This window comes from Microtus oregoni, unplaced genomic scaffold (assembly GCF_018167655.1).
Source record: "Microtus oregoni isolate MIOR12 unplaced genomic scaffold, Mior012 000109F_ref0000275, whole genome shotgun sequence".
NCBI classification, from domain to species: domain Eukaryota; kingdom Metazoa; phylum Chordata; class Mammalia; order Rodentia; family Cricetidae; genus Microtus; species Microtus oregoni.
This window is the reverse complement of record NW_024544727.1, coordinates 2239259-2265954: the sequence shown is the minus strand read 5'-3', so window position 1 is coordinate 2265954 and position 26696 is coordinate 2239259. Positions and strand designations below refer to the sequence as shown.

At 50.5% G+C, this 26696-nt stretch overlaps 2 protein-coding genes across 3 annotated transcripts in view; both read right to left on the bottom strand.

Moving 5' to 3' along the window:
• Nucleotides 1–4039: 4039 nt before the first annotated feature.
• LOC121443601 (transmembrane protein 52) lies at nucleotides 4040–5754 on the bottom strand. Of its 2 annotated transcripts, none has more exons than XM_041645421.1 (5): nucleotides 5579–5754; nucleotides 5459–5502; nucleotides 5258–5317; nucleotides 4666–4844; nucleotides 4040–4572 (listed from the first exon to the last, which is right to left on the bottom strand). In XM_041645421.1, the coding sequence occupies exons 1-5, from the start codon at nucleotides 5642–5644 to the stop codon at nucleotides 4313–4315; spliced, it is 609 nt and encodes a 202-aa protein (XP_041501355.1). In that variant the 5' UTR covers nucleotides 5645–5754; the 3' UTR covers nucleotides 4040–4312. The 2 variants fall into 2 exon arrangements, with proteins under 2 accessions (XP_041501355.1, XP_041501356.1); XM_041645422.1 differs by having other exon boundaries at nucleotides 5258–5299.
• Nucleotides 5755–7951: 2197 nt separating this feature from the next.
• LOC121443570 (cilia- and flagella-associated protein 74-like) overlaps nucleotides 7952–26696 on the bottom strand; it is a 57073-nt gene continuing 38328 nt past the window's right edge. The window contains exons 22-39 of the mRNA XM_041645372.1: nucleotides 25029–25157; nucleotides 23061–23148; nucleotides 22167–22340; nucleotides 21642–21775; nucleotides 15219–15495; nucleotides 13935–14033; nucleotides 12608–12744; nucleotides 11830–11964; nucleotides 11597–11706; nucleotides 11402–11457; nucleotides 11173–11292; nucleotides 10754–10909; nucleotides 9673–9802; nucleotides 9321–9475; nucleotides 8985–9117; nucleotides 8524–8654; nucleotides 8206–8340; nucleotides 7952–8100 (exon numbers count right to left, since the gene is read on the bottom strand). Coding sequence (XP_041501306.1) covers nucleotides 7999–8100; nucleotides 8206–8340; nucleotides 8524–8654; nucleotides 8985–9117; nucleotides 9321–9475; nucleotides 9673–9802; nucleotides 10754–10909; nucleotides 11173–11292; nucleotides 11402–11457; nucleotides 11597–11706; nucleotides 11830–11964; nucleotides 12608–12744; nucleotides 13935–14033; nucleotides 15219–15495; nucleotides 21642–21775; nucleotides 22167–22340; nucleotides 23061–23148; nucleotides 25029–25157 — 2401 coding nt within the window. The 3' untranslated portion in view covers nucleotides 7952–7998. The remainder of the gene's footprint in view (nucleotides 8101–8205; nucleotides 8341–8523; nucleotides 8655–8984; nucleotides 9118–9320; nucleotides 9476–9672; nucleotides 9803–10753; nucleotides 10910–11172; nucleotides 11293–11401; nucleotides 11458–11596; nucleotides 11707–11829; nucleotides 11965–12607; nucleotides 12745–13934; nucleotides 14034–15218; nucleotides 15496–21641; nucleotides 21776–22166; nucleotides 22341–23060; nucleotides 23149–25028; nucleotides 25158–26696) is intronic.

Sequence of the window (26696 nt, the reverse complement as noted above, 5' to 3'; positions counted from 1 at the left end):
GTGTAGCTGAAACTAACCAACCAGGTAGCACTATGCTTCTAGAAAAATCCCCAAGAAATGTCGCCCGGGAAACAGTAGCAGCTGTGGGGTGAGATGCTGAGGAATGGGTGGAGACATTCTGCCAAATAGTGTGAAAGTCAGAGCCAATCCCACCAGAGCACGGAGGCACCAGTGCGGGTCTAGATGACAAGAGTTATTTCTCATTTAGAGCTGGCGATATTCTTGCACATGAAGCTGCCCTTTTCGCTAAATTTCTGACATATTTCATGACATAAATCATTGCCATGCCTCCCTTTCACAATAAATGGATGATATGCAAACTAATAAATGAAAAAGAAACCGTGTGGGTCAGATACACTACAAAGAGAGCCACAAGCTCCTTGGGTTAAGCAATTCAAGAGACCCAGGTGACTGTCTGGAGCCTCCCTTTATGAGCTCTGAAAGGAGGAGTTTTGTTGATAAGGGGTGTCCTAGGAACGGTGTTGCAGAATATCCCTTTACACTGTGTGAAGATGTGGCACTATGATTGGTTTAATAAAGAGCTGAATAGCCAATAGCTAGGCAGGAAGCTGTTAGGTGGGACTTCTGGGGACAGAGAGGACTAGGAGAGGAAGAAAGGCGGGGTCACCAGCCAGACATGGAGAAAGCAGCATGAACATTGTGGAGAAATGAGGTAACAAACCACGCAGCTGACCACAGATGAAAATAAATGAGTTCATTCAAGTTATAAGAGCTAGTGGGACAAGCCTAAGCAAAGGCTGAGCTTTCATAATTAATAATAAGTCTCCATGGCATTATTTGGGAACTGGTGGTACAGAGAAAGACTTGCTACATATGGTGTCTGATGTGGGGACTTGACTATCCAAACATAGGGTCTGAGAAAGCTAAGAAAAGTTCTTGACAAGGAGCTGGATGTAGCTTCCTAGCCCTGCAGTCTCTCAGGCAGGCTGGTGCTTGGCAGCACACAGGGATGTGGCTACCAGCGCTGCCTACTGCCAGCACCGTGCACCCGTGCCATGTCTGGTTTAAGATTGTGTCATGCTATCAGAGAACACTGCAGTTGCTCAGTAAAGACAGGACAAAACCTCTGAACAGGCAGAGTATCTTAGACACTAAAGGAAAAGAAAATGGATATAGACAGTCATAGAAAAAATTAAGTATTTTTAGAATAATGAAGTCTTTAAAGAGAGAATAAGGTAATATGGAAATATAAGCTACGTACGGATGGAAAATATTATAACATAGGGAGTTTGGGCCTTACGTGGTGCTTTGTTAACTTTGAATTTTTGTTTTGTTTTGTTTTTCGAGACAGGGTTTCTCTGTAGCTTTGGAGCCTGCCCTGGCACTCGCTCTGTAGCCCAGGCTTGCCTCAAACTCACAGAGGTCCACCTGCCTCTGCCTCCCGAGTGCTGGGGTTAAAGGCATGCGCCACCACTGCCTGGCAATTTTGAATTTTTTTTTGAATGCTAATGAAGAAAGAAGGACATTGGCGTGTGCAAGTGCCTGCTGAACTTAACTGGCCCAGACACTTTAGGGGTGTCTTGGCTTTAAAGTGGAAGTTGGACAGTGCATTGGGGGATGGGTTATGCCTCTGTGTTTCCACACGAAACAAAAAGCCATGGTTCTTTTCAAAACTGATAAACATCAAATCTGATTGGGAGATATCTCCTGAGGCCTGTCTGTCCAGGACCATTTGAAAAAAAAACCTCAAATGTGTAAGTGGGCACAGAGTGAATGTTTCTGTGGTATCCTGCTACTCCCTAAGGAGCTGGCTTTGCTGTTTTGAGTGGAAGAGACGTCAGGTTTCCCAAGAAACCCCCAATTAGCCCCCAATTACCTGGAGGAAACTTGCCATGTTTTTCTCTAAGCTGGGGACTCTTAGCCCCATCTGTGCAGGGTGCCGGGATCTCTAAGCCACTTGCTTAGTCATTCTGCCAAGTGTTGGCAGTGGGATCTGAACTGAGTCCATGAGTATGAGAGAGCAGACAGACCAAGGCAAAGGCGGAACTAGCTGGTTAATCTGGGCCTTTTGCAAGAAGTTTCACAAGTAAGTGGCCACCTTCAGTGAGGGTCCCTGAAGCAGAACCTTGGTGCTCTGAATCCACTGAACCATCTCTTCAGCTCTGAACTTAAAAATGTAAAGAGATAATTACCACATTTAAAAAATTTATTTATCTATTAGTGTGTGTGTGTGTGTGTGTGTGTGCTCACGTGTGTGGGGACGCAGAGTTTGGTCACGAGAAGGGAACAGCCTGTGCAGCCTGTCTCTGCCCCTCTGCTCCTGACACTTAGCCCTCATCTTCAGGGAAAGGAGATGCCCGCCTTAGATGGCTCAGGAAACTGCCCCTGTAGGGAAGATTGAATCTGTCCTGAAACAAGGCCGGCAGGATTTCCTACTCCTAAAAGACTTCGGAATCTGTATCTTGTACCTAGGAGACCCTGGGTAGCTGAGCATAGATAAAAACATGGACCACTGTTCTGCATGTTTTACCCAAAGCAGCTTGGAATCACTTCACTGGTGGTTTCAGCACCCAGTGGAACCTTTGGTGGACTAGTTGGATGGGCCTGCAGGCCGAGAATGCACCCAGAGTGTGAGGGCCTCTCTGGAGCCTGAGGTGGAGCCTTCCTTCTCCAGGCCCAGGGTGGAGCATCCCCTTCTGAAGGCTTTCACGGGGGTCTGCTGCTGCAAGGGTGTGCAGAAGTGAGGGCTGGAATGCTCTTCCCTAGGATGTCTTCCTAGTCCTATGGCCTGCTGGCAGGGACGCCATTACCTGGGAACCGTGACCTTCTCCTTTTAAATCAGGGCCTCCTTTAAATTATGTTCCCCAAAGGGTAGCCAAGTAGATAGTAATTACTTCCTACCCTCCCCTGGACAGGAAGGCAACGGGGAGCTCCTGGGGAACCTGTAGGTGTCCTTACAGAATGTACAGACTGAGCGCTTGTCTGTCCTAGAACTAGCTCTTGTAGTTCGAGCTCACAGAGATCCACCTAGCTCTGCTTCCTGAGTGCTGGAATTAAAGGCATGCGGCTCAGCCACTGCCTGGCTCAGCTGAGCAGATTAAGGAACACAGGGTGTCTGTTTGATGTTAGAGGAGGAGGGCAACGGACAGCTGAAGCTTGGAGAATGAGAGCCTGCTGGGAATCAGCTTCACCAAGAAGAGTGAGCTGGGCAGAGGCAGTAAGTCCCAGCTGGCAGGGTGTGTGGGGTGTGGGAGCAGCCTTGGGCCTTGGCCACCTGTGCACATGAGTGGGCAGTGAGAAGCAGCTAGAGGGGAAAGGGTAGGAGTGAGCCTAGCCTAGCTCTAACTCCGTGCCTGGACCACTAAAATTCTTTGCAGATGAAGGGTTCTTTAACTGCAATGGCTCCCTGATGCCAACGGGGATTTACTCTGTGGAAGCCCGCAGCTAAGGGCAAGCTAATGGCAGCTTTGACGAGGATGGCAAGGACATATGTGAAGAGGGCCTTAGGCCTACAGGTTGGTGGTGCAGTTCATAAAGACATCAGCAGATGGTGGGTGAGCGTGAGACCCTGGCAGGTATGAGCTCATGAACGGGTGTTAAGGACCTGCAGTAAAACGAAGGTCGAGTCAAGGAGACTGACCAGGATTGGGGTGGGACCACTGTCTGTGAAGGTGAGCAATGGGCCAGCCTGGGAAACAAACGTCTGGGCCAGGGAAGGCTGCTAACCTGCCCATCAACCCCCAGGTTTATAGCAGATGGCAGGAGAGTCAGTCAGGTTGGTCCAGTAACATAGTTGCTTGTCTGCGGGAGGCCTGCCCAGGGATCAGCTGCCCACTGCCACCCTCCCTGCCTACAGCTCTGCATCGATGATGAAATCTTCCAGCCAGGCTCTACTGTTTCTCACTGTCCCGACTGGAAGGAGTTGGACCTGAAGAAGGATATGTGGATAGTCCAGATCATTTCGCTCTGATCTTGGCCTTTCCCACTGTCCAGATCTGGGCTCTGAACCCCACCAGCCCTCTCTGTCTACACCCTGGGGGCGCTAGAGCCATTTCCACAAAGGCAGAGACCATGTTCACGTAAACTTTATTCTCTCTTCAACAAAGGACTGATTTGCCAGTCGCTTGAGCTCTCAAGGTTCAGGCTCCTCTGGGCTGAGGGTCTGCTGGGCCCCATGGGTGGGAGGTGTAAGGAGGAGGGGCCAATCCAGGGCAGGCTGGCTGGCCGGGCATTGCATAGCAATGAGTCTGCAGCAATGTGCTGGATGACTGGCCTTCCCAGGGGAAGGATGGCACAGGTGGGGGTCCTTGGTTCTAACTGCCAGGATCCTACCCTTTTCAAAGGGGCACAGCTAGGGCTCCTGGGCACTGGGGCCTGGCTCTTGGTGCCCTGGAGTAGTCTCTAGCCCCAAGGCCTCAGGCAGAGAGTTACGTTTCCCAGAGGGAGCCGCTGCTTCCTCTCTGGCCTTTGTCATCTTCACAACCTCATCGTAGGAGGGCGGCAGCTCGGAAGCATACAAGCTGTAGGTGGGAGGGACCATGAAGTCAGGGTCCGGCTCCCCAAAGGACAGGGGCAACCGCATGCCCAGTGGGTACTGCACGGAACTGTAGGCTGCAGGAAACAAGAGTGGGTTTGTGAGATGGCTCGGCATTCACCCCAGTGTCCACCACCCCCACGGTGGCTGGTGGATCCCCAGACACTCACAGGTTACAGTGCTGTGTGCGGGGCTGTCACTGTCTACAGGGATGGCTGTCAGGTCACAGGGCTGCCATGCTGGTGGCATGTGTGCCTGGGTGTGCGGCTGCTTCCTCAGACAGCAGAACCGTACACAGCTGGCCGTGACCCCACACAGAAGCATCAGGAATATGGCAAGCAGGATAAGCCTGGCAAAGAAGAGTAGGGACTGACCGCACACTTGCACCCTGGGGTCAGTCATGCCCAACCACCCAAGACAGGTGAAATGCAAGCTAGCGAAGTCTCTCCATGCCAGAAACTTCTTTGGCTAGATCCTGGCCCGAGAAGCAGTCTGCCCTGGCTGGCTCTCTAGGGCTGGACAAAGGTGTCCTTGGGTTCATTCCCAGGACACACTGTCCCCAGCCAACTGCACAATCCTTGTGCCTTCTGCCGGCTATAATCAGGTCGTGCTTCCAACGTCGCCTGGGGCTCAAGAGCTCTTCAAGCAAACAGCGTCCAGGGAGTTTGGGGCCTTAGATGGAAGGGGTCTGGCCTGCCTAGCCTAGGTCTACCTTCAGAGGAACCGTCGGACCAGAGGCTTGGCGCCTCGGCTTCCACTTACCCCACATGCCATAGGCTGCTCCAGCGGGCCTGGGGCGGGCACCTGCGGGGACAGCGGCACCTGGAGCAGGTGGGGTATCTGCTAGCTCACTCCACTGCTCCAGCCTTTCCCAGCGCGTGGGCCGGGCTTGGTCTCTCCCCGCCTTCACCCCCACCTCTCCCTGGCCCCCGCTTCTCTCCTCCCCCGTCCCCAGCCACTTACTGGTCCGAAGGGTCACAGTCGCCGTCCGCGGAACCCAGCGTCACCTGTGGAGACAAGGGTGAGCCTGAGCGGGGCGGGGCCCAACTCAGGGCCGCCCCACTTGCCATAAACCCAACCCACCTGCGACAGCGGCAGGAGAGGCAGCAGCAGCAAGAGCCCCTGTGTGACTGGCGGCCCGGGGGCCATGTTCCGCAGACACGTGTAACTCAGTCCAGCGTCTGCTCAGCTTGGTGAGGCCCCGCCCCGGGCCTTGTCAGCTGAAGGTCCAGGAACACGCCCACCTTGGTGTGCTTCCCTTCTTGCTCCGGCCCTCCATTTTTTTGTCCCTAGAGGTTACCATCCAGAGTGCGCGCGCGCGCACATACGCACGCGCTCACACACACACACACACACACACACACACACACACACACACACACACACACACTTTAAGACAGGAAGCGCAGACACACACACACACACACACACAACCACCCCACGCTGCGTCTTCAAGGACCAAGGACCAATGTGAGCCCTAGGAGGGGATAGAGCAGGTCTTGCTCTGGGCATGGGACACGAGTCTCTCTTGTATCATACTGACCCCTCACCCAGCCACCCCTATCCTCCATTTCCCCATCCCCATTCGCAAACCAGGTCTCCTGAAACTTGTGGGTTGCGTTGGTTTGGGGCCTCTTAGAACAAGTAGAATCCACCCTCATACTCGACAATCCTCTAGGTAAAAGGGGTGGGGTCTACACCATTAATAAACTGGGGTTTAGCTTTCCAAACCGCCATTCAAGGACACTTGCTATGCATCCTCCACGGGGATACATCTGGAGCCAGCCCCTGGTTCCGGGCTGCTGAGGCGCTGCAAACAGACCACTTTCCAGCCCTCTCCCTCAACCTGAAATGCCTGCTTCTTCTACTGCTGAAGTGGCCACTTCTTTCCGGGGAGTTTATTAATCTTTCCTCCTCCAGGCTAGGTCCTCTGCCAGGCTGCTCTGCCTTTCAGGGTTCAGACTACAGGGGTGGTCTGATTAAGGACAGGAGGTGCACCTGCCCTCCCTTCTGCCTCTGTTTCTTCACTGTTTTCACACTCAGGTTTTCTCCCTCACTGGAGAGTCCTTCAGGGTTCTGTCTACAGCTGACCTGTGTTTGCCGTCAAGGGCCCCTTCTGCCAGAGACCGGTGAACTTCTCTCCTGTTTTATTTCCCTCCTTTGCTCTGCCTTAGCTATGTTTGGTGCTGGGGGAGGGGGGGATACAGCGTCAGAATAGGAAGAAAGTGCAGCCGGAGGCCCAGATCAGAGTCTGGGGTCCAGAGAAGAGAGGACCTAGGTAGGATCGCGTTGCCTGCCTGGGGTAGTGCTTTCTCCCCAGAGCATGACCTCACGAATCTCAGACTGGTTTAGTGAAGCTGCTCTCTTGCCAGCCATCTGACCTGGAAACAGGTCAAGGGTCAGTTCCAGTCGTGGCAGCGGAGGCCTGGGGCCCTGTACCTCCAAGGTCACTGAGCAGAAATCCTACAAATGTTGCTGGCTCCCTTAGGGGCGATGCCAGGTGTCAAGGTATCAAGGGCACTAAGGACAGAACACAGAGCAGTGTTCAGGAGAGCACCCAGATCCATCACCCCCCATGGCCCTGCCAGGCCGAGGAAGGCTGAGAAGGCTCTCTTGGTAGTTTGTCCGCATGGGGTGTAGTCACCCTGCACGGATAGGAGGGTGGGCTGCATGGAAAGCTTCCGACAAGCTGTGCTGGTGCCGTGCTGGAGCAGGAGTATGGCTGGGTGGGCTAGGGCTCCGAAGGCAAAATCTGTTCTTTTCAGACAAGTGTAAACCGAAACTCACAAGCTGGGCCCGCTTCGTGCCTGCCCATCCCTTGGGTGGGATCATCTAGGTTCAACCCTGGGAGACTTAGGGGACTTTCTCTAGGCTGTGACACCTCTTGTCCTCCGCTTCTCCTCCCTCACCTTTCCAGGTCTGGACCAGGCTCAACCCTGGCTCTGCACCCCCAGCACCTGAACTGCATGATCTGGAGGGATCTTCCGGTGACTGAGTCAGGGTGAACTCCCTCTAGCTATCTGGCAAGACTGCACCCTCTGGAAGGTTCTCACTAGGCAGAACACTGTTTTATGGGTTGGGGGTCTGTGAGCGGGGAGAGTGGGTCAGGCTTCCTCCAGGCTCTTCTCCCACCCTACTTTATGCTTAGCCAGCCCCCCACCCCACCCCCACCACTGCACACCTCTGTTGGTTCTTAGAGTTTATTGACAGGCCTGCGCTATCTCCTGGGATCTCTAAAGCCTGAGGAGGTGCTGGCGGGCTTGGGATCTGGGGGTGGGGGTGGGGCATCTAGGAACAGGCTGTGTGAGGATGGATTAGTATTTCTTGGCTTGTGTGTATGGGGCGGAGTCTTGTTGTTCTCAGGGCAGCAGGAAGTAGCCATGTCTATAGGGCAGGGGAGCTTTGTCCAGGCCTAGGGGAATGGGTTGACCTGGCCCACAAGGCTGGGAAGGAGTTCAAGGGTGGGTGGGAGGGTCCAAGAGGCTCTGCGGGTTCCTGTGACCTCAGATCCCAGCCACCACCTGGGCTACAAATATGACTTTGTAGGTTTCCTTTCCGTCTCCCCGGAGCTGCAGCAGGGTTGACACCATGAGTGGATGGTCCGGCTGGAAGGAGATGCTCCTCAGTAGGCTTTTCAGACAGATCTGTTCTTTCTAGTGCCCTGCCTACTTCACCAACCCTCCCTGCCCAGCCTGGGTCCCAGCACCTACATCAAAGTCAGCAGGTGGTACCCAGGAGATGCTGATGGTCTTGGTCTGACCGCGCTCCACAGAAGCCCTGGACGGCTCGATGGAGAAGCCCTTGTGTTGCAGCCATGCGACACCATCCAGGCTGAACTCCACAGTCTGCGAGGCATTGAGACCACTGCAAGTTAGAGGGTCAGGGACCAGAGAGATGAGGGTGCCCAACTTTACCTACCCCTCAGCTCTGACCAGGGCCGCCACCCCACATCTGCTGCAAACATCCTGCGGGAGGGCAGGGAGGCCAAGGAGGCTTCTGGGGTTGAACGAAGCTAGGGTTGTAAGCACCTTCCTTGGTGACGGCTGGGTAGTCCGGATACAGCCCACTTGCAGCTCTCGGGTGGCAGGTGGGATTGGTGTGTCTGTGTCAAACTGGACATAGTTCAAGGTCACCAGAATGGGCTTTATCTCCTCAGCTTCTGGAGAGGGAGATCTAGCTGAGAAGTGGTTAAGAGGGAAGATGTGGCCAGGCAGTGAGGGAGCTGACTAGGGTCAGGCAGTGAGGGGAGCTGTCAGGGTCAGGCAGCACACAGAGCTGGGGAGTGAGGCTGGAACCTCTCAGAGCAATCTGCTCCGTAGAGATCATTCCGCCTGGCTCTGGGGCTGATGGGCTGCAAATCTGCTCTTCCAATGGGCCTCAGTATGCATGCCTACTGGGCTTGGGGTGCTGGAGGGCCCCGCTCACTGCTCCCCGAAGTTATCCCTGCCTCCCCTTTCCCTGAGCCAGAAATCACATGGTGGGGGCTTACCCTCTCTATGTTCTGTGTCCAAGGCAGGGATCACTGTCAGCGACTCCACAGGCACATCCAGTGGGTCTCCTCCCTCCACAAACATCATGTGCTCACGGGCAGCACCCTTCAGGAGGATCTGATGGGAGACTTTCTGGGGACAAGAAGCATAGCAGACTGCCCTGCGGCTTGAGGATTGGGAACTGAGGCGAGTTGAGGGGATGCTGATCCCTGCCTGACATCCTCCAACACGGGGTGCCAGATAATAAACACCTCCCATCAGGGGCAGCTGAGGGACACACAGGAGTCCCTCCCAGAACGGGAAGGGATCTGTGGGGGCCCTGCTATGAGCTCCACCTTTTCAAAGAGCACCACTTGGAGCAGGTCAGAGAAGTAGAGGCTTTCATGGTCCGGACTGAAGGTTACAGTGAATTCTTGAGCCTTCCCAGGGTGCATGAGTCCCTCAACTGGAGCAACACTGAATACGCTCTGCCCGTTGTGGTTCTGTGTGCCTGTGGGTAGGACGGGTTTATGATAAGCACTGCCAGGACTGCTCCACTGACCTCACACCCCCCTGCGTTCCTTCTTGCCCGGTGTCTTCGTGATTTGTCTTGCCCAATTCCACGCCACATAGAACCCTCATTTCCCAGCGCAGATCTCCTCATGGTTCTGTGCCCTGTGACTCCTGACAGTGTGTTAGTTAACTCACCAACAATCTCAGTCCTCTGCTCACGGGAGGTAAGGAACTTGGGTAGCTGCTGCCGGGTCTCATCCCTTTTTCTAGAGAGGCTCTCCAGCTGCATCCAGAACTTAATAAGAAGTGAGGATTCATTCTGTAGCTGCAAGAGCAAGAATTCACACAGCTGAAGAACCCTCAGCTGCCTACGCCAGCGTCCCTAACTAACAAACCCTAAGCTGCCCACGCCAGCGTCCCTAACTAACAAACCCTAACAAATCCTAAGCTGTCCTACGCCAGCATCCCTAACTAACAAACCCTAACAAACCCTAAGCTGCCTACGCCAGCGTCCCTAATGAGATTGCCTGCTGCTGGATCACATCAGATGGGCCCAGGTGACATTATGCTCCAAGCCCTTTCTGGTGGCATCGCCAACAGTAACCACAGTGACCGTGTTTGGGATTCAGTCACTCAGTTCACACTGGCCTTTTCTGAGGCTGGCTGGCAGCCTGCTTCCCTACCCAACTGTGTGGCCAACTCTGTGCCTGTCAGCTGATCTTCAGAGCTCCTCTTAGCTGAACTATATCCTCATCTAGTCTCTTCCCCTCCCTCAACCCTCTCTTTGGAGAGCACCCTGTCTGGCACTCCACTTTAGGACCCCACCAGTGCAGGTGGGCAAGTAGGTTGCTTGAGTCCAAACCCAGGGTAGCCCTCAGGGTGAAACAAGACCATGCTCATGGGGAGATGAGGGCGCCCAGCTCTCAGCATGGGTCTCCACAGAGGTCTATCCACAGGGTGGGGGCACCTAGGCAGAGTTCCAAAGAGAAGCAAATGAGAAGCAAAGCAGAAGGCTTGCTGCAGAAATATCCTTCAGGATATTACAGGAAATATCCTTCAGGCCAAGGGAGGGTGCTCCCGGCTTTCCCACAAGTAAAGGCTCAGGTCCCTGCTAGGAAGACATCAGAAATGACATCCTGTTGGGAACAGAGAATTCGGGAGAGGCAATCTATGCCTTCAGGTGTTTCCCAACCAGCTGGGTACTTTCAAATGTAGAGTTCACTGGCTCCAAGAAATCCTTTTTCAGGGGGCTGGGACAAGGAAGGGCTTAATTTACCTTAAAAGTTGTTGAGACAGATTCTCTGGCAAGCACATAGCCCATGTTGAGGATGTTGCCTTCAATGGAGCATGTGATCATGGATGCCACACCTGTGCCGGTCAGGGTGAGGCTGAGGGTGCCTCTCTTGGTGATAATGTCCAGGATTTCTTGAACCTAAGGAGATCACGTGCTTTAGCAAAGAGCAGACATAGAACTCTGCCGTGAGTAGCTGGCTGAAAGCATTGTGCCCCTGAGATGGCTTGGGGATCTTTGGCTCCACAGACTTGTTGACAAGAGCTGGCTCAGAAAGACAGGCTGCTTTCAGGCTCTCGCTGGTCACCTGGGCCTGAGAACACAGTGGTATCTGCCTGTGGCCGCACCACGGTCCTGCAGTGTGGGGGTCTGGTGCACCAGTACTGCCTGGGGGCTGCACTCACCAGTGTGCTCTCATGGGGAGAGAAGGACAGTGCCAGGGTTTGTGACTCGCCAGAACACAGCTTCTTGCAGGGGTTTATCAGAACAAAGGGGCCACTGGGGCTCAGCACTGAGAACTCCAACTAAGGACTGAGTATCAAGGAGGAATACAATATTTTTGCAGGCTCTGCCACGCACCTCACTCCCATGTCCAACCCTGGAAGCTGACTCACTGAGCATGGATAAGGATACAGCAAGGTCCTCAGGGGAAATGTTTTGGAGGGTGATCTTCTTTATACTTCGATGCCCTGGAATGTGGCAGAGTCAGGTTACAGATCCTAGACCCCTAAGGAGCACCTGTTTCTACAGCAAGGTCAGGGAGCAGCTGGTGAGAGTAGTAGATACATTCTCAGGAGCAAGGGCTGTCAGTGTAGAATTAGGACTTACCTACAGCAATATCACCAAAGTTAAGGACACTATTGCCTTTGTTGGATGTAAGCACAATGGACGGAGCCACTGATGGACACCATAGTTCCAGATATAGAGTATTATGGGGGCTAGAGGCAGGACAAGGACAAACAAGGGCAGATTAGGGTGACCCTGTCTCCCAGGCCTCAGATCTGACCAGCAGTAGAGGAGGGACAAGGATCACACCCCATCCTGTCACAAGAACCCCACACCTGAAGCTCAGAGGTTCCAATTCCTTCCTGTCTTTGATGTCACCACTGGCAACAACACAGGGGACCACAATCCTGTCAAACTGCCCCTGGAAGGATCTGGCCAAGTTGGCTTGTGCAGCTTGGTATTCATTGGAGCTGGAATGAAACCAACAACGTACATTCATGCATGTACCTCATGACCTCTTAGGCTCTGAGTGGGACCAGACCTTCCTCATCTGTGATGCTCATGCCCGCTCTCTAGGGCTCTGGGCGCAGGTGGACTCTCTGGGGTGAAAGCATTAAGAGGCAGAGCTCAGGGCTACCATGGGTCCCAGGCGGTGGCCACACCAGTTTTGTTTGATAGACTAACTCTTCCACCCTTCTTTGGCTCCTGTAGGGACCTTCTTCTCCACTGCAGGCCCTGGTCACCCAGAAAGAGGGAGTAAATGTCTCCATCACTTCCACTTGTCCCTGGGTCTACAGGGACAAGTCCTGGGCTGGCAAGTGCCCAACCCATCAGAGCTTTCTTGGGCTCAGTTATTTATTGGGGAGACTGGGGAGTCAGACCATGGCACAGTCTGTTCAGAGGGCTATCAGGCCCATGGAAATAGTCAAAGAATAGATGCCTCGGAAGAAGAGCCCTGGGTCCAGCTATTTTGGAAGCCAGCCAGTCTGGACCTGCAGCCACGCAAGCCAGTAAGCTGTGCTCCAGGCATTGCATGGGGAGAACCCTCTGCTGAACTGCACAGATCAGGGCAGGGCAGGTCAAACACAGACTGGGAGGATCCCTCCAGCCTACCTGACACTGAGCTCCTGCCCATGCAGCTCTGGAGTGTGGGGTGTGGAGGCCCGGGTTGGTTGGTCCCGGTTGTGAACCCGAACCACAGGCATGGACGGTTTCCACGTTTCCTTCCTTTGGACTGTTTCTTTTTGGAACTGTAAGTAGGAACAGATGCTGTGGGGCTACCATAGGGGCTCAGTCCTCTGCTCAGCAAGTGTTACACTGCTCCCCTGCCCCAGGCCCTTCTGAGGCCTAGCCTAGGAGGCTTGGTCTGACTGCTTGCTGAGTGACAGGAGCTACCAGTTCAAGTGTGGAGTGAATGGTGCCCTCAGATCAACTGGCTCTCTAGGGGAGTCTGACGGCAGGCACATCAGGGGAAAAAAGGAAGCAGTGGAGACAGGCAAGCATCCGGGGCATCTGGGAAGCCCAAGCAAGAGACTCCAAGAACAAGTTCATAGCCTGAAAGGTCTGACGTTAGAGAGAACAAGCCACAGGGAAGTGAGAAGTCTGCCACACTGGGGTCCTCAGTCTCCTCCAGTCCATGCCCTTCTGGTTCCTCACTGCCTCATCAGAAGGCAGAAGGTCAGGGCTCTTCGCTCATGTATGTGGTATAAAGGCACGAGGCCACGGCATGGCAGAAGGACAAGCTGTAGCCAGTGGCCTCACAACTCCCTAGACTGGGGCAGCATGTAAGGCTGTGCATACTGTTGGGTGAGGCTTGCCTACTGTTTCAAGGCTGCCTTCCCAAGATGCTTTCTGGGTTATCCTTCATGAGAGGCTATTCTGGGTTTTTATCCCAGTCCTGCTTTGGTTAAAATTCCAGCCACCCTTGGGGACACCCTCACCTCCCTCTGACTGTGGTGCTTTCATGAGAGGGATAGGTTTGCAAGACAATCTTCTACTCCTCCTGGAGCAGCTCAGAGCACAGTGCCAGGAAAGTCTGCCCTGTACTTCTGGGACACGCAGGACAGGTTGCAGTCCCAGAAGTCAGAGACCCACACAACTGCATCCCCTTTCCCTGTGCCGGCGTGGCTCTGCTCCCCTGTGCCGGCTTGGCTCTGCTCTCCCCGTGCCGGCGTGGCTCTGCTCTCCCTGTGCCGGCGTGGCTCTGCTCTCCCCGTGCCGGCTTGGCTCTGCTCTCCCCGTGCCGGCGTGGCTCTGCTCTCCCCGTGCCGGCGTGGCTCTGCTCTCCCTGTGCCGGCTTGGCTCTGCTCTCCCCGTGCCGGCGTGGCTCTGCTCTCCCCGTGCCGGCGTGGCTCTGCTCTCCCCGTGCCGGCGTGGCTCTGCTCTCCCCGTGCCTCTCCCTTCTGGCTGCTATACACCTCCTCTAAAATACTTCACTCACCGGTTTGTTCTCCTTTTCCTTGTTCAGGATCTGCATGGCTTCCTTCAGGATTACCTCATGCGGCAGCACAGGCTGGAAGACCACTTGGACCAAACACTTCTGCAGAGAGACACCAAAACTGCCTACCCTTCTGCAGAAGTTCAGAGGGCAGAGGTGGCCCTGCTGCGGCACCTCCCTCCTCCCACAGTGTTCTGTACCCTCCCTCCCTCCTTCCCTCCCTCCCTCCTTCCCTCCCTCCTTCCCTCCCTTCTTCCCTCCCTCCCTTCTTCCCTCCCTTCTTCCCTCCCTCCCTCCCTCCCTTCCTCCCTCCCTCCCTCATTCCCTCTCTGGTTTATCCAAGACAGAGTCTCTCTGTGTAGCCCCCTCTGTAGACCAGGCTAGCCTCACACTCACAGAGATCCACCTGCCTTTATTTCTCATGTGCCACCAAGCTTTACTGCATTTCTCTTAAGGTCACTTTTTTTAAAAAAAATTTAATCTAGATATTCCCTTCCAGGAAGGTTCTCCCTGATCGCTACCCTAGGAAGCTGGGGGTGAACTTCAGGCTATGTATGTTGGGGGTCTGTTAACTGGGGGTGCTGAGAGCAGGGTCCTAAATGGGTCAGAACCTCAGCAGACTAGAGAAGAAAGGAACCTAGCAACAAAGGAGCCCTTCTCTGTCTGCAGCAAGTCCCTATGGGACATGTCTCTAGAAAGATTCCACGGTGACTTGCTGATCACATCTCCTTGATGCTCAGGAGGTGGAGTGGGTGTGTGTAGGGTGTGAAATGTCAGGTAAGAGGGAGAAGAAGAAAAGACAGAGGAGGAAAGGAGTGAATGGGAGAGTGAGAAGGGAGAAGATGGAGCAAAGGTAGAGGAAGAAGAAGGAAAATAGAGCTAGACACTTCCATAATTCAGTGGGAGATGGGAACCAATACCGAGGTAACTCAGAATTTCTAATTCAGAAGTTTTACAGGACATGTTTTAAATAACTATATCCATTGAATCTTGCTGGTAACCACACAGACACTGGTGGAAGTGGGCTGCACAGCTGTTCTCCTTGAGGCAGGTGTTGCGTGGCCTTCTTTAGCTCCGTCTGCTGCGAGCCAACACTTGGCTCTTCTGCTAGTCTACACACCTTCCTTCCATCCCTAGGCAGGCACGTGCTGGGCAGCTGCCTCGTGGACAGGTGGGTCACCGTGTCTCCAGCTCACACCCTTGGCCTTGCTGTGCGCCAGTACCTGTGGTTAAAGTGTGCCAAACCGGGCACCTGCCTCCTAGCCTGTCAGTGGGGCCCATGCTCACCTTTCCTGGCAACACAGTCCCCACGGATGGGGAGATGGTGATGGGTGAATTAGGGGGCAGCAAGAACTCAAAGGATGTGGGTCCCACTGGGGTGGCTTCCTCAGACCCAATTCGAGGCAAGGAGTGGGTCAGTTTGTTCATGCTCAGGTGAGAATTGATGACGTACAGTCTAGACACAGTGGTGCCACACAGGGCCGTGGCTGAAAACTTGATCTGGTAGTGGGACAGCTCCAGGGGTGGGTGGACACCCACTGCTTGGCAAGACACCTTGAAGCACCTGAAAGCAACCAATGTGGGTGGTGCTCATTTTGTGCTGTGGCAACCGTGGGTGGAGGAGACACATAACTCCCCACATGCCAACTGTGACAGACAGGCCTGTCAGCTGGTGATACCCCAGGTGCCCAAGACTTAGTCCTACGGTCATCACGGATGTTTACAACTTAATTAACCAGTGTGGGGAAAATGTATAAGAAAAGTATATAAACAAAATAAAAACATGTAAATTTCTTTAAAAATAAGGGTTGCAGGGCTAAGAGATGGCTCAGAGCAGAGGTTCTCAATCTTCCTAATGCTGCAACCCTTTAATACAGTTTCTCATGTTGTGGTGAGCCCCAACCATGAAATTATTTTTTGCTACTTCATAATTGTAGCTTTCCTATGGTTATGAGTCATCATGTAAATATTTGATATGTGACCCCCCCCCCCAAAGGAGTCTTGACCCACAAACTGAGAACCACTAGCACAGAGGCTAAGAGCACTGGCTGTTCTTGCTGATGATCCAGGTCCATTTCTCAGTACCCACATGGGGGCTTCAACCACCTGAAACTCCAGTTCAAGGGGAGCAAAGTTCTCTTCCGATCTCTGGAGGTCCTGTGTGCATACAGTGCACATCCAGACAAGCAAGCAACCCACATGCATGTAAATAAATTTTTGTTTTGTTTTTGTTTTTTGAGACAGGGTTTCTCTGTGTAACAGCCCTGGTTATCCTGGAACTTGCTGTGTAGACCTGAACCCAGAGAGCCACTTGCTTCTGCCTCTGCTTCCCAAGTGCTGGGATTAAAGGCGTGCACCACCACTGCTTGGCTAAAATTAAAATTTTAAGAAAAGAAAAATGTAGTCAAAGGAGTTTATTTCTGACTTTTCATTTTTTTTTTAATTTTTGGTGTGTGTGCATTGGTGCACGTGTATGTCTGTGTCAGGGTGTCAGATCTTGGAGTTACAGACAGTTGTGAGCTGCCACATGGGTGCTAGGAATTGAACTCAGGTCCTCTAGGAGTACAGCCGGTACTCTTAACCACTGAGCCATCTCTCCAGCCCCCGATTTCTGGCTTTTTACATTGAATATTTCTTGACAGTTATATTTGTCCTTTCTCTACCTCCCGAGTGCTGGAATAACAGGTGTGTTTCATCTTGTCTTATTTATGGGGTGATGATATTGAACTTAGGGTTTTGTGCATGCCAGGCAAACTCTCTACCAATTGAGCTATAATTCTAGCCCCATGTAGTTGGTTATTTTTGGTTATCTTAACCACTGGAAGTTTTACATTCTATATTTTCTTTGAACTCCTATGTTCACTAGACTTTTCCTCATCAACTTTTCTTCTTTTCAAGACAGGGTTTCTCTGTTGCTTTGGAGCCTGTCCTGGAACTAGCTCTTGTAGGCCAGGCTGGTCTCGAACTCCCAGAGATCCGCTTGCCTCTGCCTCCTGAGCGCTGGGATTAAAGGCGTGCGCCACCACCGCCCGGCTCCTCATCAGCTTTCATCATTTGTTTTCTGTACTGAGGGTTAAATCTAAGTCCTCGTGCTGGTGAAGAAGGAACTCAGCTGTTCAGTTTCACCCTGTGCTCATACACGCATTGTTTTAAAGGTTTGTTTGCTGTGGAATGATCCTTTTGTTGCTGTTAAAGACTTGTCACCAAAAGCAATATACAGATTCAATGCAATGCCCAGCAAAATCCCAGCAAATTCTTCATAGACCTTGAAAGAACAATACTCAACTTCATATGGAAAAGCAAAATACCCAGGATAGCCAAAACAATCCGGTACAATAAAAGAACTTCTGAAGGCATCACAATCCCTGACTTCAAACTCTACTACAAAGCTACAGTACTGAAAACAGCCTGGTACTGGCATAAGAACAGATAAGAGGACCAATGGAACCAAATACAAGACCCAGATATCAATCCACACATCTTTGAACACCTGTTTTTTTGACAAAGAAGCAAAAAATATCAAATGGAAAAAAGAAAGCATATTTAACAAGTGGTGCTGGCATAACTGAATATCAACATGTAGAAGAATGAAAATAGACCCATATCTATCACTCAAGTCCACATGGATCAAAGACCTCAACATAAAGCCAACCACACTGAACCTTATAGAAGAGAAAGTGGGAAATACACTTGAACTCATTGGCACAGGAAACCACTTCCTAAATAGAACCCCAGCAGCACAGACACTGAGAAAAACAATTAATAAATGGGACCTCCTGAAACTGAAAAGCAAAGGACACGGTCAACAAGACAAAATGACAGCCTACAGAATGGGAAAAGATCTTCACTAATCCCACATTAGACAGAGGTCTTGTCTCCAAAATATGCAAAGAACTCAAGAAATTGGACACCAAAAGAACACATAATCCAATAAAAAAAATGAAGTACAGACCTAAACAGAGAACTCTCAACAGAGGAATCTAAAATGGCTGAAAGACACTTAAGGAAATGTTCAACATCCTCAGTCATCAGAGAAATGCAAATCAAAATAACTCTGAGATTCCATCTTACACCTGTAAGAATGGCCAAGATCAAAAACACTGATGACAACTTATGCTGGAGAGGATGTGGGGAAAAGGGAACACTCCTGCATTGCTGGTGGGAATGCAAGCTGGTACAGCCCCTTTGGATGTCAGCGTGGTGATTTCGCAGAAAATTATGAAACAACCTTCCTCAAGACCCAGTAATACCACTTTTGGGTACATATCCAAAGGAAACTCAATTGTGCCACAAGGACCTTGGCTCAACTATGTTCATAGCAGTTTTGTTTGTCATAGCCAGAACCTGGAAACAACCTAAATGCTCCTTGACCGAAGAATGGATAAGGAAAATGTGGTACATTTACACAATGGAGTACTACACAGCAGAAAAAAATAACGACATCTTAAATTTTGCAGGAAAATGGACGGAGCTAGAAAACATTATTTTGAGTTAGATAACCCAGACACAGAAAGACAACTATCACATGTACTCACTCACAGGTGTTTTTTAAACCTAAAGCAAAGAAAGCCAGACTACAAACCATAATCCCAGAGTAATGGAGGAAGGTCATTGGTTAAATAAAAAGAAACTGCTTAGCTCTCATTGGTTAGAAGATAGGTGGGAGGAGTAAACAGAACAGAACGCTGGGAGGAAGAGGAAGTGAGCTCAGACTCCACAGCTCTCCTCTTGGGAGCAGACGCCTCAGAGAGATGCCATGCTCCGCTCTCCCGGGCAGATGCACGCTATGAAGCAAGCCGCCAGGTTAGACATGCTGAATCTTTCCCGGTAAGACTGGTGCTCACAGATTATTAGAGATGGGTTGATTGGGATATCAGAATTAGCCTGTAAGGGCTAGAGCTGAAGGGCCAAGCAGTGTTTAAATGAATACAGTTTGTATGTTGTTATTTCGGAGCATAAGCTAGCCATGTGGGCAGCCAGAGTGCTGGGGATGCAGCCCCGCCACTCTTATTACTACACCAGAGAACCTAGATAACAATGCGGACACCAAGAGAGACTCACATAGATCTAATCTACATGGGAAGTAGAAAAAGACAAGATCTCCTGAGTAAATTAGGAGCATGGGGACTTTGCGGGGAGGGTTGAAGAGGGGAAGAGGAGAGTCAGTGAGGGAAGCAGAGAAAAATGTAGAGCTCAGTAAATATTAATAAAATAAAAGATTTGTCACTAGAGTTGGTTTAATAAAAAGCTGACAGGCCAGTAGCCAGGCAGGAAGTATAGGCTGGACAACCAAACTAAGGATGCTGGGATGAAAAAGGGCAGAGTCAGTGGAGTCGCCAGGAGACGCAGAGGGAGCAAGACATGCTGCAGGACAGGTAAAGCCATGAGCCACATGGCAATACACAGATTAATAGAAATGGGTTAATTTAAGTGGTAAGAGCTAGTTTAGTAATAAGCCTGAGTTATTGGTCGGGCATTTATAATTAATAATAATATTAAGCCTCAATGTGTTTATTTGGAAACTGGTGGGTAGGAAAGAAACATCTGCCTACATTTGTTCATTCATTTATTTGCTTGTTTGTTTATTGAGACAGGGTTTCCCTATGTAGGCCTGGCTATCCTGGAACTCACCATGTAGATCAGGTTGTCCCTGAGCCCACAGATCTGCCTGCCAAGTACACCACCACTGCCTGGCTTTAAAGGTTTTAAGTTTGCTAGCTAGCTAGCCTGGTCTACTTGGTGAAGTTCCAAGTGAGCAAGAGACCTTGTCACAAAGAGAGAGTGGAAGGTGCCTGAGGAACAATACCCAAAGATCTCTGACTTCCACAGGCACACACACACGTGCATGCCCACAAAAACCTACCCACACGTATACAAAATATGTTCAGATGTTCAAATATTCAGATATGTAAGTTAACATCTTTTGAGGTAGAGAGATCATTATTAATATTTAATTGAATAAATAAATGTATAAAGTATGATAATTACTAAATATAAAATAAAAAAATTACTGGAACCTTTTATTTTTTTATGTAGTCTAGGTTGGCCTATAGCTCGGTATATAGCTCAGGATGGCTTCAAACTTGCTTCCTGAATGCTGGGATTACAGGCTTGTGCTACTGAGTTAAAAATTCTAAATATTTTTTCTTAAGTTTGTGTGTGTATGATACATGTATATATGTGTGTATATGATATATGTGTATGCACTGTATAAGTGTGTGCTTGCATGAGCTACAGTGCAAGGGTAAAGGTCAGAGGCTAACTTTGAAGTTGTTTCTTACCTTCTATCTTGTTTAGAGATAAGGTCTTTCTTTTTATTTAAAAATTTCTTCATATTTATTTAGCATGTTTGTGTATGTGTGGTATGCATGTGTGTGGAGGTCTGAGAACAAACTGTGAATGCCAGTTCTCTCCTGCCAGGCTGCCAGGCTTGGTGACAAGTGCCTTCACCCACCGGTCCGTTTTACCAGCCCAAAGCTCTCTCTCTTTCTGTGGCTCTTGCTCACTGCTATGTGGCAGGTTAGCTTGCCCTTGAGTTTTCCAAGGATTTTACTGTCTCTCCCTTCCAGTTTGACACATTACTGTGCTTTGTGTGGGTTCTAGGGGTTCACACTCAGGCCCTCACACTTCCACGGCAAGCACTTTATCCCCGAGCCATCCCCACAGCTCTCAAACCTTTTTTGTTTTGTTTTTGAAACAGGGTCTCACCTCGTAGCCTTGGCTGGCCAGGAATTCACTATTATAGACCAGGGTGGCTGCGAACTCACAGAGATCTGCCTGCTGAGGGCTGGGATTAAAGGCACACTCCATTGTACCTGGCTCAAATCTTTAGATTAAAAATTTGTGTTTGTGTGTATGTGTGTGTGCACTTGTGTGCATGCACGCATACTAAATTGTATAAATTTATGTGTACTGTGTGTGTGCAGGAGACCAAGGAGGCCAGAGAAAGCATGACTGCCTGGGACTGGAGGTTCAGGTGGTTGTGAGCCACCACTCGGGTGCTGGGAACTGAACTGATGTCCTCTGCAAGAACAGTAAGTGCCTTTAATTGCTGAGCCGTCTTTCTAACTCCCTTTAAATTTTAAAAGGAGGTTTTTGTTTGTTTTTGGGTTACTGAGACAGATTTTATGCAGCCCAAGCTGGTCGCAACCACTTTATGTGGCCAAAGGTAACCCCACTCTTGCCCTCCGGCCTCTAGCGCCCACGTGCTGGTATTACAGGCACTTATACCTCACCTGTTCATGTGGTGCCAGGGATCAAATTCAGGGCTTCAAGCATATGAGGCAAGCACTCTACCAACTGAGCTGTGCCCGAGATACCAACTTGTGAAGGCAAACACATTGGAATAACCCTAGGCCTCCCAAGAGAAACCCAAGGAAGGAGGGAAGGCCAAGTGTCAAGCCTTGACGGTGACCAATGTATGAATACTTGATGTGCTTTACGTATGATACTTTTCACAATGTCCTGACTGCACAGAGATGCTCGTGTACACAATACTCATGTTCGTCAGCTCAGTTTTTTTTTAATCTCCTCACATACAAGGGTAAACTAGTCCAAAGTAAAAAGCCATGTGGACCTAAAACCTATCTGTTCCTGGGTCCTGGGCTCCTACTGGCCACCAGTGCTGTCTCCCCAGCCCTGAGGTCAGCCTGATGGGATCTGTTCAGATGGACACTATGGTCACATGTCTCTGCTGTCTAGCAGACTTACCGGTTTATTTCAGATTTGCAAATCAGCTCAAATCTGTATTCCTTGGCCTTAATGGGCTGGAAGATTACATCAAGTTGCAAAGTTTCCAGCGGCAAAATTGTCCCAAACCCATCATTGGGCTGGATGTCCACATACTGGGAAGTGGAAACAGAGTCAAAGTGAAAGCCATGCTCTGTAGAGCAGGTGGTAGGAACCTGTGTACCCTGTATAGGAAGTTTGGGAGCCCACATACGAGAGTCTGAGAGATACATGTGCGTGTGAGGGTCTGTAAGCTAGGTGTGTGGGGGTGAATAGGGACAGCCTAGGAAGGGCTGATGGCAGCGAGGCCTAGGGCATCCTATTGAACTCTCCTGTGGGGCTTGGTTAAGGAAAGTCTTAGAAGGCAGGCAGGGGAGAGCCAGGGAGGGGGCATCGAGGAGGAGGAGAGGGTCAACTGGGATGAACATAGGGCAGCAGAGTTGCGATGCCTGGGCCTGGAGAGCCGCTCTCCTGCCCTGTCTCCCCAGGGATGACCACAGCAGCTACCTTTGGAAGTCCGACGAACCCAAACTCCTGGGGCAGCAGTGAGAGGTTGCTGAGGTTGATTTCTGTCCTGATAGCCTCATAGATGGTGCAGTAGCCGAAGTTTATCTCCAAGGGGCTGATTTCCAAGTCTGAGGTGGTGACGACGGCTTGGACAGTGAACCCCACTGGTTTGTTCTAAGGTGCAAAAGGCAAAGAACATTCCCAGCCACGGGAAGCTTTATGCAAATTACAAGGGTGGTTCTGCTGCCTCGTGGACAAGAGTATACTATTTCCACAACATGGGTTTCTCAGTGAAGATTAGAGAAGGAGCACAGGCGGCAGCCTAAAGGATCGGCCAGGTGTGGCAATGTGGCATGTGACACATTGTGTGTGACGCGTTGTTTGTAAGCACATACATGTGAACCCATGTTGATGAGGGCAGAACATGTATGTATGTATGTATGATGAGGGCAGAACATCTATGTGTGTATGTGGTGCATTCACCTGTGTCTCCATGTTCAACTGTGTAGGCATATTTCTTTTTTAATAATTTATTTATTTGTATTTTATGTACATTGGTGTTTCACCTACATGTACATCTGTATGAGAGTGTTGGGTTCCCTGGAACAGGAGTTACAGTTGTGAGCTTCCATGGGGGTTCCTCTGGAGGAGCAGCCAGTGCTCTTAACCGCCGAGCCGTCTCTCCAGCCCCTCAGGCATATTTCTCGTGTGCATATGTGGGTGAGGTGTCTGAGCTCTTTCACACTGTGCAGGGATGAGGTGACCACTGGACGTCACCAGCTGGGAAGTGAAGGTGGGATCTGAAGTCGGTTATATCTCTTTAGGTATTGTCACTGGGGAGGCCACCCGTCTCCTAGGAGAGCTTAACATTCCCAGAAAGTGTCTCGTACAGACCTGGTCAGCCACCCAGATAGTCATTGGAGCCTCCAGAACGCGACTGTTCTCGTCAAAATACTTCCCTGCATCCTCAGGGAGGGAGTGTCTGCAAGAGGCAGGACTCACTTGAACATATTTTTCTTCTTTATATTTTGTAAAAAAAAAAAAACTGTTCTAAAATTGAAGGGCAAGTATAAATAAGACCACAGTATAATGACATATGTATGTATAAACATGAAGGACAAGTATGAATAAGACCATGGTATAATGACATATGAAACATGAACATGACACAAGGAAACCCATTACTTTGTGTACTAACTTTAAAAAGTAAATGTCCTGCAATTAAATGGCCCACTGAATCAACTACACAGAGTTCACAAGGGTTCACAGAGACTGAGACTGGCAAGCATGGGATTCACGGGGGGCTGTACCAGGTCCTCTGTGGATATGTTATGGCTGATAGCTTGGTGTTTCTGTGGGACTCCTAACAGTGGAAGTGGGTGTATCTCTGACTCTTTTGCCTGCTCCTGGGACCCTCTTCCTCCCACTAGGTTGTCTTGTCCAGCCTCCATATGAGGGCTTTTGCCTTGCTTTATTGTGTTTTGTTTTGAATTGTCTGGCTGGGGAGAGGAGAAGTGGAGGGAGCTAGAAGGAGGAGAGGGGGGAAAAGTGTGGTTGGAATGTACTGTATGAGAGAAAAGTATATTTGGAATAAAAAATTAAAAAGAATGTTAATGAGCTTGGCTTAGCCAAATGTGGTGTTGTGTGCCTTTAATCACAGCACTTTAGTGGCAGAGGCAGGTGGTTCTCTGTGACCTTGATACCAGCTTGGTCCCTATAGTGAGACCCTATCTCAAAAAACTAAGAACCAAAACTAAGAACCATGGTTTAATTATGTAATATTCTCTCTCTCTCTCTCTCTCTCTCTCTCTCTCTCTCTCTCTCTGTGTGTGTGTGTGTGTGTGTGTATGTATGTGTGTGTGAAGATACACACACATTTATCTCATAAATGTATGCAACCATAATTTTACACTAAAATTTCCAATGTATTTGTTTGAGGAATACAAACAGCACTGTTCATTCCTGAGGGTCAGGGGGTTGTGCTCTCCTACCTTGTGGAAGTGCCTTTACCTGCTGAGCCATGATGTTAGCAAAAAATAGTAAGTTTGAAAGACAAAAATCAATAAAATGATAAGGAGTCTATCACTTGAAGGAATCCTAAAAATCCTTTTTTAAAAATCGATCTAAAAGCAGGTGGCTCATGAGCTTTCTGTGCCTCGGTGGTGGAGCACAGGGCTCTGGGTTCCATCGCCAGGACCGAGAAAGAAAAAAGTCTGCTTTTGTTTGCTTGACTGGTATACGCCTGGAATAGGCCAGAAGATCGTAAAATAGGCCAGGCCAGGATGCATGGTTATCACTCTGTCTCAAAAAAAAACTTATTGTTTTGGTTATAAAAAGAATTACTATCATTATAGAAATGTTTTTTTAAAGTACAAAGAAAAGAGCTCCCCTTTGTCATGATGGGGACTCAGCAGGAAGACCAGGAAGCAGGACCCTGGGTGCCGAGGCCTAGGGGCAGGTCCACAGCCACCTCACTCTCTGGCCAGCTTCTCTGACACAAACCCCTTTAGAGCTTTGGGATAAAGGTAAACAAACCAGCTTCAAGTGCAAGCTACAACCTGACACAGAACCTCAGTGAGTGACCAGAAGACATGAGGATCTCACAAGGGCAGGGTGCTCACTGCGTCTGAGCATGGAGGGTGGGGGTGCTCGGCCTTGTGCACTGAGGGTCGGGGTGCTCCGCCTCATACACGGAGGGTCAGGGTGCTCACTGCGTCTGAGCACGGAGGGTCGGGGTGCCCTTACCCTGGCGGGGGGGGGGGGGGCACGTCCTGGATGTGTGTGTCCAGCAGAGTGATCAGCTCAAGGGAGCCATGGTTCACACCCCCTCCCATCATGCTCCAGGCCTTTCCCAGTTCTCACCGAGGTAGGAACTTGAGCTGTACCGAATAGGAGGACTGGGCCTGGATGTAGCCTGTTTCTGGCAGAAGCTCCATGTGGCCTCTCAGCTCCTTGCAGACTTCAAACTTTAGTCGCAGGGCTGCTTTCGATCTGCAAGAGGTCACAGGTATCTTTGACCCATTAAGGTAACCCTGGTAACAGAGCCCGCGTGCACATGCAGAGTGCGCTAGTCCAGGCCAAGCCAGCACCCTGATGACTAGAAAGCAGCCTCGGCACTGTTTCTTAAGGAATGTTTTGTTCTGAAATTAAATTGATTACATTTTTTTTATAAAAATTATTTTGGGTCTGGAAAGATGCCTTGGTGGTTAGGAGCCCTGTTGCTTTGGCAGAGGAGTCGGCATTCACGTGGTATTTCATCACCACCCCTAACTCTAGTTCCTGGGGATCTGATGCCCTCTTCTGACCTCTGTGGGAACCAAGCTGCATGTGGTGCACAGACATATAACCAGCAAAGAAGTCACACAAAATTCAGAACCAGATGGAGGGAGAACAGGCATGACTGTATCCAGCCATCAGGGCCCTCCTGTGTCTGCCTCTCTCCAAAAGTTTTCCTTTCCCTTGCCTGAAATGAGGTTATCTGTCAAAGGCAGCAGCAAAACCCCCATCGAAGGCATCTCTGGAGGACAGCCCTGCCTTGCTCCCCGTGGGAGTCGCCTTTTGTTCCCATAGGAAGAATTATTTCTTAACCAAAGAAGGAACGGTAGCCTGGAGAGGGAGGGCCAGGGAACTCTTTCCCGGTTTGCCTGGGGATCACTGGCAATGGAGCCTTCTAGTGTCTTCTAGAATGATCCTTGTCTATTCTGTGGCTGTCTATGCTCTGAAGCTCGTGGTCAGCCCATAGATCTCTGCTCAAATACGGCCCTGAGAGCTGAGTCTGCAGTGATCCAGAGATGGAACTATAAAGTCATGCCATCAACACTGGAGGAAGCAGCCAGGTCTTCAGGGAGAGCCCATACGTCACAGATACCGCTGGGAGTATCCAGAAGGGAGGACCAAGTGGACACAGAGAGAAAAGCCTCTCCCTTTCTCTTGCTCTTTGGATGCTCACCAGAGTTGTGGTGGCTTCTGACCTCCTCTAAGCCCCCACAGTGTGCGTCCACCACTACAGTGACCTGATGGAGGAAGGTCATTGGCTAATAAAGGAACTGCCTTGGCCCATTTTATTGGTTAGAAGATAGGTGGGAGGAGTAAACAGAACGCTGGGAGGAAGAGGAAGTGAGCTCAGACTCCACAGCTCTCCTCTCGGGAGCAGATGCCTGAGAGAGATGCCATGCCCCGCTCCTGGGCAGACACACACCATGAAGCTCCGACCCAGGATGGACTAGGCTAGAATCTTCCCGGTAAGACCGGTTCTCACAGATTATTAGAGATGGGTTGATCAGGATGTGAGAATTAGCCTGTAAGTGCTAGAGCTAAAGGGCCAAGCAGTGTTTAAATGAATACAGTTTGTGTGTTGTTATTTCGGGGCATAAGCTAGCCATGTGGTCAGCCGGGGTGCTGGGGACGCAGCCCCGCTGCTCTTATTACTACAGATTGGCGCCCAGACGTGCGGACAACTGTATCCACTGAAAGCCCAAAAAGCTTGGGAAAGAGTAAAGCATGTTTTCTTGATAGTGACAGTTTCTCGGA